Here is a 12,409-nt window from a genome sequence, read left to right on the forward strand (position 1 = left end):
ATTGCATGGCCTGAAAAATTGAATTCCTAAGCAGAATAGTAACAAAGTTTTTTTCAGCTGATTAAATGCACTTAGTTAACAAACCAAAATTTATTAAACTGTAGAATCTGGACAAGATTATGTTTCTCCCAGAAAAACAGGTTTCACTGTAAAGGTTTAGATAGACGAACGTGTGACCACTTTTGAGAAAAGTTGTAATAGATTTTTTTGAGAACCACCAGGTCTTCTTGTTTAATTTATATGCTGTATGTTTAAAAAAAAAAAAAAACATGGGGGACTCTCCATATTTTTTAATGCAAATAATCTTAGAGCTTTTAATAGAATTTGCATAGCAGCTTATATCTACTATTAAAAAGTAAAACATTCTTGAAGCTTTCAGGGAAGACCTGTAAACTTAAGCACTTTCTCTGCTTTTTTGTATCTGGTCTTAGACACTTATGCTGAGTTATGTTCTTATTATTTTCACTGTTTGTAAGCTATTGATTGTAAGCCAAAGGTCATCATTTCTCAGTCCCTAAATGAAGAAGTAAAATGCCTGATCTCTTTCATCTCAAATCATATTTCTGGTCATATCTGAATATCTGTGTGAAAGAAAGAGACATTTAAATTTGAGATTCTGCTTAAACTTTTAAGTTGAATTTGACTATAGCCATATTCATTCTTTGTATGTATCTCTAACAAGTCTTTTGTATGCCTGGTGATATTATACTCTGCCTTGAGTTTAGACAGTTCTTTCAGCTAAATATGAATTCTTATTGTAGCTTTTTTCCCCTCCTGAAGATCAAAGCAGAAGAATCTACCATCTGCTACCATTCTCTCAAGAATGCTTAGTAACTGTTGGATTCCCCTGAGGAAGGCGCCGCCCCAAATCACTCACCAAAGACGTTTCTTGATGCAACAAGCAAGAGGAATTTATTCAGAAGCCAACTAGTTGGGGTCCAAGTCAGCCCGTCGCAACGGGTCTCAACGAGGACCCTGAGTACTTACAACTAAGTGGTTATATAGGATTTTCTGAGGCATTCAGCCCTAGAGAATTACCATGGTTACAGATTATGTTGTAGTAACAAGATAACAATACTACATAGCAAGATAACAATACTACAAAGGCAGTAATTTTTCAAACCTACGATTTCTGGGTTAGTGCCACGTCCTGGAGGTGTAGCAAGGTAGGGTCAGCTTTTATGTTTAACTAACCGAAAGGTTAGCGCTGCCAGCAGTCATGATTGATTAACTTGTTTTTCCAGAGGAGTTACCTGGTTTCAGTTGTTCCCTCTGAGTCATATATCAGAATGGCTTTTTGGGCTTCAAGATGGCTACTCTTAGGCTAACTTATTTCTCAGGGAGGTTGGGGTCCTACATTCCCCACTTCTTTTTCTGAACATTCTAATCATGGAATGTTGGTGTCTTCTTGATGTGTGAGGGTATGATACTGTTGTCTCAGCATTAGCACCTGTACAGCACTTACTCTTTCTCTAATAAAGGTTATTACTCGATTTAAAATGCAGGGACCTAAGGTGAGGAGCAATATAAAAATAAGCAGGGGTCCTGCCAAGGTGGATATTAGAGTTGTAAGCCATGGGGATCTAGAAAACCAGGATTCAAACAGGCTCTGGTTAGCTTCTCGTTCTCGCTTTCGCTGATCTAATCTTTCTCTCAGTTTAGACATTGAGTCTCTTACTACTCCAGTATGGTCTGCATAGAAGCAACATTCTTCTTTTAGAGCTGCACATAATCCACCTTCTTTTAGAAATAGTAAATCTAACCCTCGTCTATTTTGCAGCACTACTTCAGAGAGGGAGGTTAGGGACTCTTCAAGTTTAGAAATAGACTGTTCTATAGTTCTCAAATCTTCGTCGATAGCTATTCTTAGTCCTTCATAATGTTGGTTCTCTTGTATAATTGCAGCCGCCCCTGTTCCTACTCCGGCTGCGACTCCTACTCCTAGTAATACAGCTAGAGTGAGTGAGACTGGCTCTCTCTTATACCTTAGTCTAGGTTCTAATTCTGCTACGAATGAGAAGTCATCATGATACATTAGTCTGGGTACTAACTGGACCATTATACAGAATTCGTGGGAGAAATTGAAGACAGAGGTGGAAACACATGGAGTTAGTCCAGTATTACAGGCCCACCATCCTTCAGGTGGTGGGACTAAATACCTGTTTTCTCTTGTGGGGATCATGGGGATGGTCTCATTACATAAATTTTTATGCGTGGCGGGAACCGTACCTAGACACTTTCCTATTCCAGACACTTCGGTTAGTGTTAGCTTTTTATGACTGCCCCAACTACAAATTTCGTGGCTGGTTGTATTCTTAAAATCAGCTGGCAATCCCAGCCCTTCATAATAAGGTGGTCTAGAAGAAAAACATAACCAACAGGACTCTGTAGTTTTAGGGTCGGTGGCATTTAGGACTCTGAAAGCTCCCTCAACAAGGTTGAGGAGGCGCTGTCCATTGCTAGAAAAGGAGGTCAGTGGGCTAGGAGCAAAGACGGGGACAGCTGAAATAGTTAGGGTTCTTTTCGGGGCTGGGGTTGGGAGGCGAGGCTGATCTGGTAAGACAGCGTTTGGTCCTACTGGAATAGCTGGGAGGGTTTCTACTTTGAGTCTAAGAGTGAATACAACTCCATTATCATATCCTTCCTGATAGAGTCTTAATCCCCACATGAGCCCTCTTTCCCAATTTGCCTCCTTTCCGGCTTCAGTAAAGGAAATATCAATAAGATTACAGGTAGAGCTGGTCATACATTGGGCCTGAGTACTGTTTCTTTTAACTCTTATAAGACTTGGAGGGGAGCTCCCGGCATTTCTGCCTATCCAATGACATGTCCCTGTTTGTTCACAGCCCCAATTTTTGCAGAAAAAGTCTGTCTGCCCACCACACTGTGAGGCCTTAGCACGATCGGTTGAGGGGGCTGGGCACACATAGAAGCAGGTATCTTGGAGTTTTTTCATAGAAGCCCGAGATCCACATCCTGGCCTTCCTATTCTACCTCCGTGCCGAGGGTCTTGTTTGAAGAGAGTACATATGTCTACAGTGAGGGTAGGCCACCAAGTCCCCCTAGGATGCTGTTCTGTTAACTGGACTACTACTTGGTGGGAAGCTGGGGTAATGATTTGCCATGTCAGTAACCTGGGTTCATGGGGGTTAGGGTTCTGGTGGGTTGGAAGTAGCAGGAGCATCAGAATTACTAACAGCATAATTCTTTTTACACAAGCGAAGCTTAAGGGGGTTATCAGTCCGAGTTACTCGCCAGTCTGGGTCCGGGGGTGCCTTCTTTAGATGTGAAGCGTGTATCCAGGAAGAGACGCCGTCTACTTTTACAGCTGTGGGAGTAGTCAGGAGGACGATGAAAGGTCCCTTCCACCGTGGCTCGAGGTTTCCTGTCCGGTGCCTTCTCACGTAGACTGGGTCTCCCACCTGGAACTGGTGAGGCACCGAGAGGTCTTCTGGCTGATAGGCTTCCTTGATGGAGGCCCACACCTCTTTCTGCACAGCCTCCAAGGCTCGTAACCTGGGCAACAAAAGCAGGGCCGTTGTCGGAGCCGATTACCTTTGGAATCCCAAACCTGGGAAATATTTCTTCAAGGATTTTTTTAGACACCGTCTGAGCTGTTTCAGTTTTGGTGGGGAACGCCTCTGTCCATCCTGAAAATGTGTCTAGAAAAACTAGAAGGTACTTATATCTATACTTAGCAGGCTTAATTTCAGTGAAGTCAACTTCCCAATAAGTTCCTGGGCGATCTCCTCGAAGTCTTTTCCCGGATATTGCTTGATTTTTGCTCACGTTTACTAATTGACAGGGAACACAATTTTTTACAATCTCGTCAGCTAATTTTCCTAATCCAATAACATGATAAGGGGAGTCTCGAACTAAAGTCTTTAGGTTTTTTGCTCCCAAATGTGTCAGTTGATGTAATTGCCTTAAGTATTCTTCTGCCTCTTTCCAGGGCAGGACAACTTTCCCTTTTTCAGACTTGTATATCTCTTGGGGTGAGGAATTTTTGAACCCTAATTTGTTTATACAAACGAGATCTTCAGGTGTGTACTGGAAGCTCTCGATGTGAGTGGCTTCCGGACACACTTGAAGGGGCAAAATGTTCATTCCCTGAGCCGCTTGCTTTGCAGCTTGGTCTGCTCTCCGATTTCCTCGAGCTATTGGAGAGTCATCTTTCTGGTGTCCAGGGCAATGCATTATTGCTACTTCTTTAGGCCTATGGATGGCTTCCAGCAAATCTAAAATTTCTTGTTTGTTTTTAACATCTTTCCCGGCAGAAGTTAACAGCCCTCTCTGTCTATAAATAGCCCCATGTATATGAGCAGTGGCAAAGGCGTATCTGCTGTCAGTGTAGACGTTAAGTCTCTTACCTTCTGCCATCTTTAGGGCCTGAGTCAGGGCGATGAGTTCTGCTCGCTGTGCAGAGGTGCCCGTTGGGAGTCCACTGGCCCATACAACTCGGTCATCATCTACTACTGCAGCTCCGGCCATTCTCTTACCATCCATGATGTAACTGCTCCCGTCTGTATACCAAGTCAGGAGTCTCGTTCCCCCTAAGGGCTGATCTTGCAAGTCCTGGCGGGTTCCTGTCTCTTCAGCCAGGATTTCCTGGCAGGTGTGAAGCACTTCTTTCTCCAAATCGGGGAGCAGAGTGGCCGGGTTTAGGATGGCAGGGGGGGCAAACTCTACTCGATCACGATTCAGGAGTAAGGTTTGGTAGTGAGTCATTCTGGCATTCGACATCCATCTCTCGGGTGGTTGCCGAATTACACTCTCCAACGCATGTGGAGCAACTACAGTAAGTTTCTGTCCCAGTGTCAGTTTGTCAGAATCTTTAACTAGGAGGGCCACAGCCGCCACTACTCTCAAACAGGCAGGCCATCCACTACTTACTGGGTCTAATTTTTTTGACAAATAGGCAACAGGTCTCTTCCAAGGTCCCCATTGCTGGGTCAACACTCCCCGAGCCACTCCACTCCGCTCATCCACAAAAAGGACGAATGGCTTAGTTACGTCTGGCAGGGCCAGAGCGGGTGCCGACAGGAGGGCTTTCTTGATTTCATCAAAGGCCTGTTGCTGTTCAGGTCCCCAAACAAACGGGGCTGCCTCTTTGGTTAGGGGGTACAGGGGGGCGGCTAAGGTGGCATATCCGGGTATCCACAATCTGCAGAACCCTGCTGTTCCCAGAAATTCGCGGACTTGGCGCGGAGTAGTAGGGACCGGGATCTGCGTCACAGTCTGCTTCCGGGCTTCAGTAAGCCACCTCTTCCCTTCTCTCAGGGAATACCCTAAATAAGTCACTTGTGGTTGGCAGATCTGTGCCTTTTTGGCAGATGCTCTATACCCCAGCCTAGTAAGTTCAGTCAAAAGGGCTTCAGTAGCCGCTTGGCAGACTTCCTGTGTAGGAGCGGCTATCAGTAAGTCATCAACATATTGTAACAAGGTTACCTGCGGGTTGGAGGCTCGGTAAAAGGCCAAGTCCTGGTATAAAGCTTCGTCGAAGAGGGTAGGTGAGTTCTTGAATCCTTGTGGCAAGCGAGTCCAGGTCAATTGTCCAGTAGTTCCTGTGGAGGGGTCTTTCCACTCAAAAGCAAACAGCGGTTGGCTACTCTGGTGCAGGCGCAAACAAAAGAAGGCATCTTTTAAATCTAAGACTGTATACCAAGTATTTTCTGGGGCCAGAGAGCTTAGCAGGTTGTAAGGATTCGGCACAGTGGGATGAATGTCCTGTGTTCTCTTATTAACTTCTCTCAAATCTTGCACTGGTCGATAATCTCCTGTTCCCGCTTTCTTTACAGGCAGCAAGGGAGTGTTCCATGGGGATTTACATTTTACTAATATCCCCTGTTCTATGAGCCTCTGGATATGGGGCCTAATCCCATCTCTGGCTTCTTTACTCATTGGATATTGTCTCACAGTTACTGGTGAGGCTGAGGCTTTTAATTCTATGACCACCGGGGGTTGGTTTACAGCGAGTCCCATACCTGCCGTCTCTGCCCAGGCCCCTGGAAACTGGTTGAGCCACCTCTGATTAACTCGGGAGGGTTCTGGTTCCTTAAAAAGGCGGTACTCATCTTCTAACTTTATGGACAGAATGCTTAGGCCCAAGGGTCTCTTTTTTCTATCAGTCACTTGGGTATCTTCAGTCTGAAAGGATATTCGGGCCCCGACTTTGGTCAAGACGTCTCTTCCCAACAAGGGTGTAGGGCATTCCGGTATAACAAGGAATGAGTGGTTTACTTGTCCCACTCCTAAGTCTACTGTTCTTTGGGTAGTCCATGCATATTGTTTCTGACCCATGGCCCCAAACACCCAAGACTTTTTACTAGAAAGGGGGCCTCTAGCTTGGGTCAGTACTGAATGTTGAGCACCGGTATCTACCAGAAACTCAACGGGTTGCCCCTCCACCTTCAGAGTTACCCTAGGCTCGGGGAGGGGCTCCGAGCCCCGTCTTTCCTAGTCCTCATCTTCTAGCAGGGACAACACTTTCTTCGGAGGTCCCCGTGGTGGTTTCTTAGGGCAATCTTTCACCCAATGCCCCTTTTCCTTGCAGTACGCACACTGATCTTTATCCAAAGGAGGTCGGTTGCCCAGGGACCCTGCCTTACTAGTTCTACCACTAGAGGGCGGCCGTCCCTTACTTTCTACTACTGCGGCCAAGATTTTTGTTAAATTTCTCTCATGCTTCCTATCTCTCTTTTCTTCTTTACTTTCCCTCTCCTTCTCTTTCCTTAACTCCTTCTCTTCTTCAGTCTCTCTCTTATGATAAACTTTCTCTGCTTCTTTCACTAAATCTCTCAGCAACAAATCCTGTAAGCCCTCCAATCTCTGAAGCTTTTTCTTAATGTCGGGTGCCGATTGCCCGATAAAGGCAAGGGCCACTGAAGCACTATGCCCCTCAGAAGTGGGATCAAAGGGGGTATACCGCCTGAAGGCTTCTATCAGGCGCTCTAAGAATACTGCAGGTGCTTCAGTGGCTCCCTGGCTGACCTCTCTTACCTTGGCCAAATTGGTGGGGCGTCTTGCGGCCCCACGGAGACCTGCCACCAGAGCCTGACGATAGATGGTTAGTCGCTCCCTACCTTCTGGAGAATTAAAGTCCCAGTTGGGTCTAGTCAACGGGAACCCCCTCTCTATGTCATGAGGGAGTTGCGAAGGCCGTCCGTCGGTTCCAGGCACATTCCTCCGTGCCTCCAGGAGAATCCTCTCTCTCTCTTCCGTGGTAAAGAGCACCTGCAAAAGCTGCTGACAGTCATCCCAGGTGGGCTGGTGGGAAAACATCAGAGACTCTACTAAACCAGTTAGTTTCTGTGGCTCCTCTGAAAAGGGCGGGTGGTTAGCTTTCCAATTATACAAATCAGCAGAGGAGAAGGGCCAATATTGCAGGGGTTGAAAAGGTGGTTCCCCTTCTTCTCCAAGGATGGGAACTCCATAAGACCGGAGAGGAAAGATACCCGGTGGGTCCAAGATGACCCCTCGGCGGCGCCGGGTGCCCTGGGCAGGTCCCGGAGCCTGCCCTACTGCCTCAGCATCAGGGACTGAGGATGCCGGAGCTGGGGGTGCTGGGGGTGCTGAGGGTGCTGGGGGTGGGGGCACCGGGGGTGCCGTGGGGGCAGGAGGGTAAGGAGGGGGAGGGGGATCATCAATTATAAGCGAATCCTGAGTATCAGGGTAAACTTTGGTAGTTTCCTTTTCCTTTTTCTGAGGTTGAGTCTGGGCAGCTAAAACTCGAGGGCCCATTTTCTTTTGCACCCAGGGCTTTACCCAGGGTGGTGGGTTCTCCACCAACTCTTGCCAGACTACAATGTAGGGTTGCTGATCTGGGTGTCCTTGAGACGAATCCTGAAAGACAACAGCTTTTACTGCTAATAAGGTGGGGAGATCAAAAGTCCCCTCCGAGGGCCACCCAACACTGTAGGTGGGCCATTCGGAGGTACAGAAAGTCTGCCATGGTCCCTTTTTCACTTCTACTGACAAGTTATGTGCCCTCGCTCTAACTTCCGTCCAATGATCTAGCGTCAGGCTAAGGGGAGTCGTCACTGTCTGTCCCATTGTCAGTATAACAATAATTAGACACGTAAAGGACACAAAAAACAAAGACACACACAGATTAGACACACAGCGGCCGCTTTTGGTTCTTTTCAGAGCCTCGAACAGAAACCGAAAGGAATCAGAGGGTTGATATTCTCGGCGCCCAAAAATCAACCCTATCTCATCAGGTTCAGTTTGCCGGAAAAACAGACGGGAGGCTACCAGGCGTCCCTGGCCTCCCAACCTCCCTGGGGCGTCCCCCAGGGTTGCAGCCTGCGGTGCTCTAGTATGTCTACTGACCGCAGTCACAGCCCCTTTACGGGATTGAGACGGCTGCCAGACAGCGGGTACCCTTCAGAACTCCGACCGGTCTCACTGAAACAGAAAACAGAACACATACAACTCAAGGCGCCACTAATCTTACCTCTTCCTCCAAGAGCGACTTCGGGAGTGAAGCAGGGTGGACGCCCGATCCCGGACGAGCCCCCAAATGTTGGATTCCCCTGAGGAAGGCGCTGCCCCAAATCACTCACCAAAGACGTTTCTTGATGCAACAAGCAAGAGGAATTTATTCAGAAGCCAACTAGTTGGGGTCCAAGTCAGCCCGTCGCAACGGGTCTCAACGAGGACCCTGAGTACTTACAACTAAGTGGTTATATAGGATTTTCTGAGGCATTCAGCCCTAGAGAATTACCATGGTTACAGATTATGTTGTAGTAACAAGATAACAATACTACATAGCAAGATAACAATACTACAAAGGCAGTAATTTTTCAAACCTACGATTTCTGGGTTAGTGCCACGTCCTGGGGGTGTAGCAAGGTAGGGTCAGCTTTTATGTTTAACTAACCAAAAGGTTAGCGCTGCCAGCAGTCATGATTGATTAACTTGTTTTTCCAGAGGAGTTACCTGGTTTCAGTTGTTCCCTCTGAGTCATATATCAGAATGGCTTTTTGGGCTTCAAGATGGCTACTCTTAGGCTAACTTATTTCTCAGGGAGGTTGGGGTCCTACAGTAACCTAGAATTAGTTTGACTTTCTGTATGTTGTCTTTAAAAATTGACAGCAGCAGTCTCCCCTGCTGCCCCACTTTTTAAGATATCTCGTTTACTGTGCTGAGTATATAGACAATAAATGTGTAATGATAGTTCTAAAAAAATTAAATGCAAAAAGGTGCTTTTACCTCTAGTTAACTCTGATATTTTCCAGAGGGCCCCTGGAACATGTCAGAAGAATTTTTTCTCACTAGAGAAAGTATTTGACTAATTTGGCTTATTTATCTGATATATATATATTTATTTACCAGGAAAGCACTGTCAAAGAGAATGATGCTAAACTTTGTTACTGAATGTTTTGTATTACAGAAATATCAGAATTTCCTTATGTCAACTGTTTTACAGTAAGCTCTCATCAGATCTTTAACCATTGTCATTTGTAAGTCTTTTGTCATTTATAGTATTATCCCTAAACTGGTAAAGAACTAGATTTCAGCAGAACAGGTATTAGTTACATAAGATTACATAAACTAAAGAAAATGATTTTGTGTCTTTTTGTTTCAAATGTTGCTGGTAAAGTGTTTTAACCTTGTTCTCTTAAACTGACAACAGTTTAGTAAATGACTATCTTTATGAGCAGAATTGAAACATCCTTCTCTCTACTTGATCCCTCCAGAGTTTAAAAACTTTCAGTGACTGTTTTTGTATTCCATGGCAGTATGTTTATTTGCACGAGTTCAATAAGAATCTGCTTTCCTTGTGAGAAGACTACTTAAGAACACTGGTTATACTACCAGGGCTTTGACTGGAATGTCGTACCTGAGAGACATGTGCATAGACTCAGATGTGAACAACTTTAAAGAACTAAGATTGACTTTATAAAGCCAACAAAGCCCCTTGGAAGAACTGGCCTGGTACCTTGCTTACAGAGTTCCCAGCAGCCTTACCAGGTGAGTAAAGAAGGTCACTTCCTGGCAGGTGCAGAGACCTCGAGAAGAGAAGAATTCATCCAAATCTACAGGTACTGCAGGCAAAGCCTGATGGCAAGTCTGGCTTGGCTGTCTGGCCTCAAGAGGCCTTTAAAAGTTCAATCTGAAATTCCTTACAAAAAGTTCCAGCAAAGCATATTTAAAAGAGCCTGTGTAATCAATTGCTCTTCTTGCTGCACCTGTGCAAATAATCAAGCCAGCTGTTAATTATTTTCTTAACCTAGTTACTTCTAGTAAAAATGAGAGTGATTTTAGAGAGAAGTATTGTTTCAATAATGTAGCCTCCTTCCAGAATAAAAAATCTAACTCCAGATGTTGCTACATAACCTAATAACACAATTTGTTTTATCTTGCCTAGAAGCCACAAAACTGCAAATAGTAATAAAAATGAAACCCAGAATAGAAGCGCCAGCCTTCTGAAGCCCTCTCAACTGACCAGTGATGGAGACCTAGCTGCACCCTTTACTGTGCCCCCTTCTCAGCACGAAGCAGCCAGAGCGGTCATCGCCCCTTTTCCCTAGCAGCAGCTAGAGTCTCTATCTGTAGAAGAAAGAATGAGACCATACCCATAGCCTTCCCTGGTAAAAACAGGTATTTAATCCCTCCTCCCAAGGGATGGTGGGCTTGTAACACTGGAGTGACCCCATGTGTCTCTACTTCTGCCTTCAACTCCTCCCGTGATTTCTGTATCATGGTCCAGTTAGTACCCAGACTAATGTATCATGATGACTTATCATTCGTGGCAGAATTAGAACCTAAACTAAAGTATAAAAGAGAGCCAGTCTCACTCACTCTAGCTGTATTACTAAGAGTAGGAGTCGCAGCCGGAGTAGGACCAGGGGCAGCTGCAATTATACAAGGAAACCAACATTATGAAGGACTAAGAATAGCTATCGATGAAGATTTGAGAACTATAGAACAGTCTATTTCTAAACTTGAAAAGTCCCTAACCTCTCTCTCTGAAGTAGTGCTGCAAAATAGACGAGGGTTAGATTTACTATTTCTAAAAGAAAGTGGATTGTGTGCAGCTCTAAAGGAAGAGTGCTGCTTCTATGCAGACCATACTAGAGTAGTAAGAGACTCAATGTCTAAATTAAGAGAAAGATTAGATCAGCGAAAGTGAGAACGAGAAGCTAACCAGAGCCTGTTTGAATCCTGGTTTTCTAGATCCCCATGGCTTACAACTCTAATATCCACTTTGGCAGGACCCCTGCTTATTTCAATATTGCTCCTCACCTTAGGTCCCTGCATTTTAAATCGAGTAATAACCTTTATTAGAGAAAGAGTAAGTGCTGTGCAGGTGCTAATGCTGAGACAACAGTATCATACCCTCACACAACAAGAAGAAACCAACATTCCATGATTAGAATGTTCAGAAAAAGAAGTGGGGAATGTAGGACCCCAACCTCCCTGAGAAATAAGTTAGCCTAAGAGTAGCCATCTTGAAGTCCAAAAAGCCATTCTGATATATGACTCAGAGGGAACAACTGAAACCAGGTAACTCCTCTGGAAAAACAAGTTAATCAATCATGACTGCTGGCAGCACTAACCTCTCGGTTAGTTAATCATAAATGCCGACCCTACCTTGCTACACCCCCCCAGGATGTGGCACTAACCCAGAAATCGTAGGTTTGAAAAATTACTGCCTTTGTAGTATTGTTATCTTGCTATGTAGTATTGTTATCTTGTTATTACAAAACAATCTGTAACCATGGTAATCCTCTAGGGCTGAATGCCTCAGAAAATCCTATATAACCACTTAGTTGTAAGTGCTCAGGGTCCTCGTTGAGACCCGCTGTGACGGGCTGACTTGGACCCCAACTAGTTGGCTTCTGAATAAATTCCTCTTGCTTGTTGCATCAAGAAACGTCTTTGGTGAGTGATTTGGGGCGGCGCCTTCCTCAGGGGAATCCAACAATCCCTCCCTTCCCACCCATCCTCCCCAGTCCCTTTCCTTTGGTAACTGTTAGTCCATTCTTGGGTTCTGTGATTCTGCTGTGGTTTCTTCCTTCAGTTTTTCTTTGTTCTTATACTCCACAGATGAGGGAAATCATTTGGTACTTGTCTCTCTCTGCCTGGCTTATTTCACTGAGCATAATACTGTTGTGCCCTGTTTCTTTGAGTCCCCGTGCGGAGTCACAGTCACCAAGCTCAGTCACAAGATGCAAAAACAGAACAGGTCTTTATTGCTAGCTTGAACTAGGGTCTCAGCAGCCCGTCAGAACACCAGACACAATCTGAGACCCTGAAGAAAGTTCCCTTTTTGCTTTTATACTTTGGAAAACAGCAAATACAGCAAAAAACAGTTAGCAATTATGGTTAAAATGGTTAGGGGCTTTCTAAGGGGCAGATTCAGCAAAAATGGATAATCACAGTTTCTAAATCACAGTTTCAG

General features: G+C 45.1%; 1 protein-coding gene across 1 annotated transcript; it reads right to left on the minus strand.

The window, feature by feature from the left end:
* Positions 1–885: 885 nt before the first annotated feature.
* On the minus strand, positions 886–5,469 carry LOC140846558 (uncharacterized). The gene is made up of 2 exons (XM_073223429.1): positions 4,371–5,469; positions 886–3,794 (listed from the first exon to the last, which is right to left on the minus strand). Exons 1-2 carry the CDS (start codon positions 4,741–4,743, stop codon positions 3,238–3,240), a joined length of 930 nt encoding a protein of 309 aa, XP_073079530.1. The 5' UTR covers positions 4,744–5,469; the 3' UTR covers positions 886–3,237.
* Between the last annotated feature and the right edge of the window lie 6,940 nt (positions 5,470–12,409).

The sequence above is a fragment of the Manis javanica genome, chromosome 15 (assembly GCF_040802235.1).
Source record: "Manis javanica isolate MJ-LG chromosome 15, MJ_LKY, whole genome shotgun sequence".
In the NCBI taxonomy this organism is placed as follows: Eukaryota; Metazoa; Chordata; class Mammalia; order Pholidota; family Manidae; genus Manis; species Manis javanica.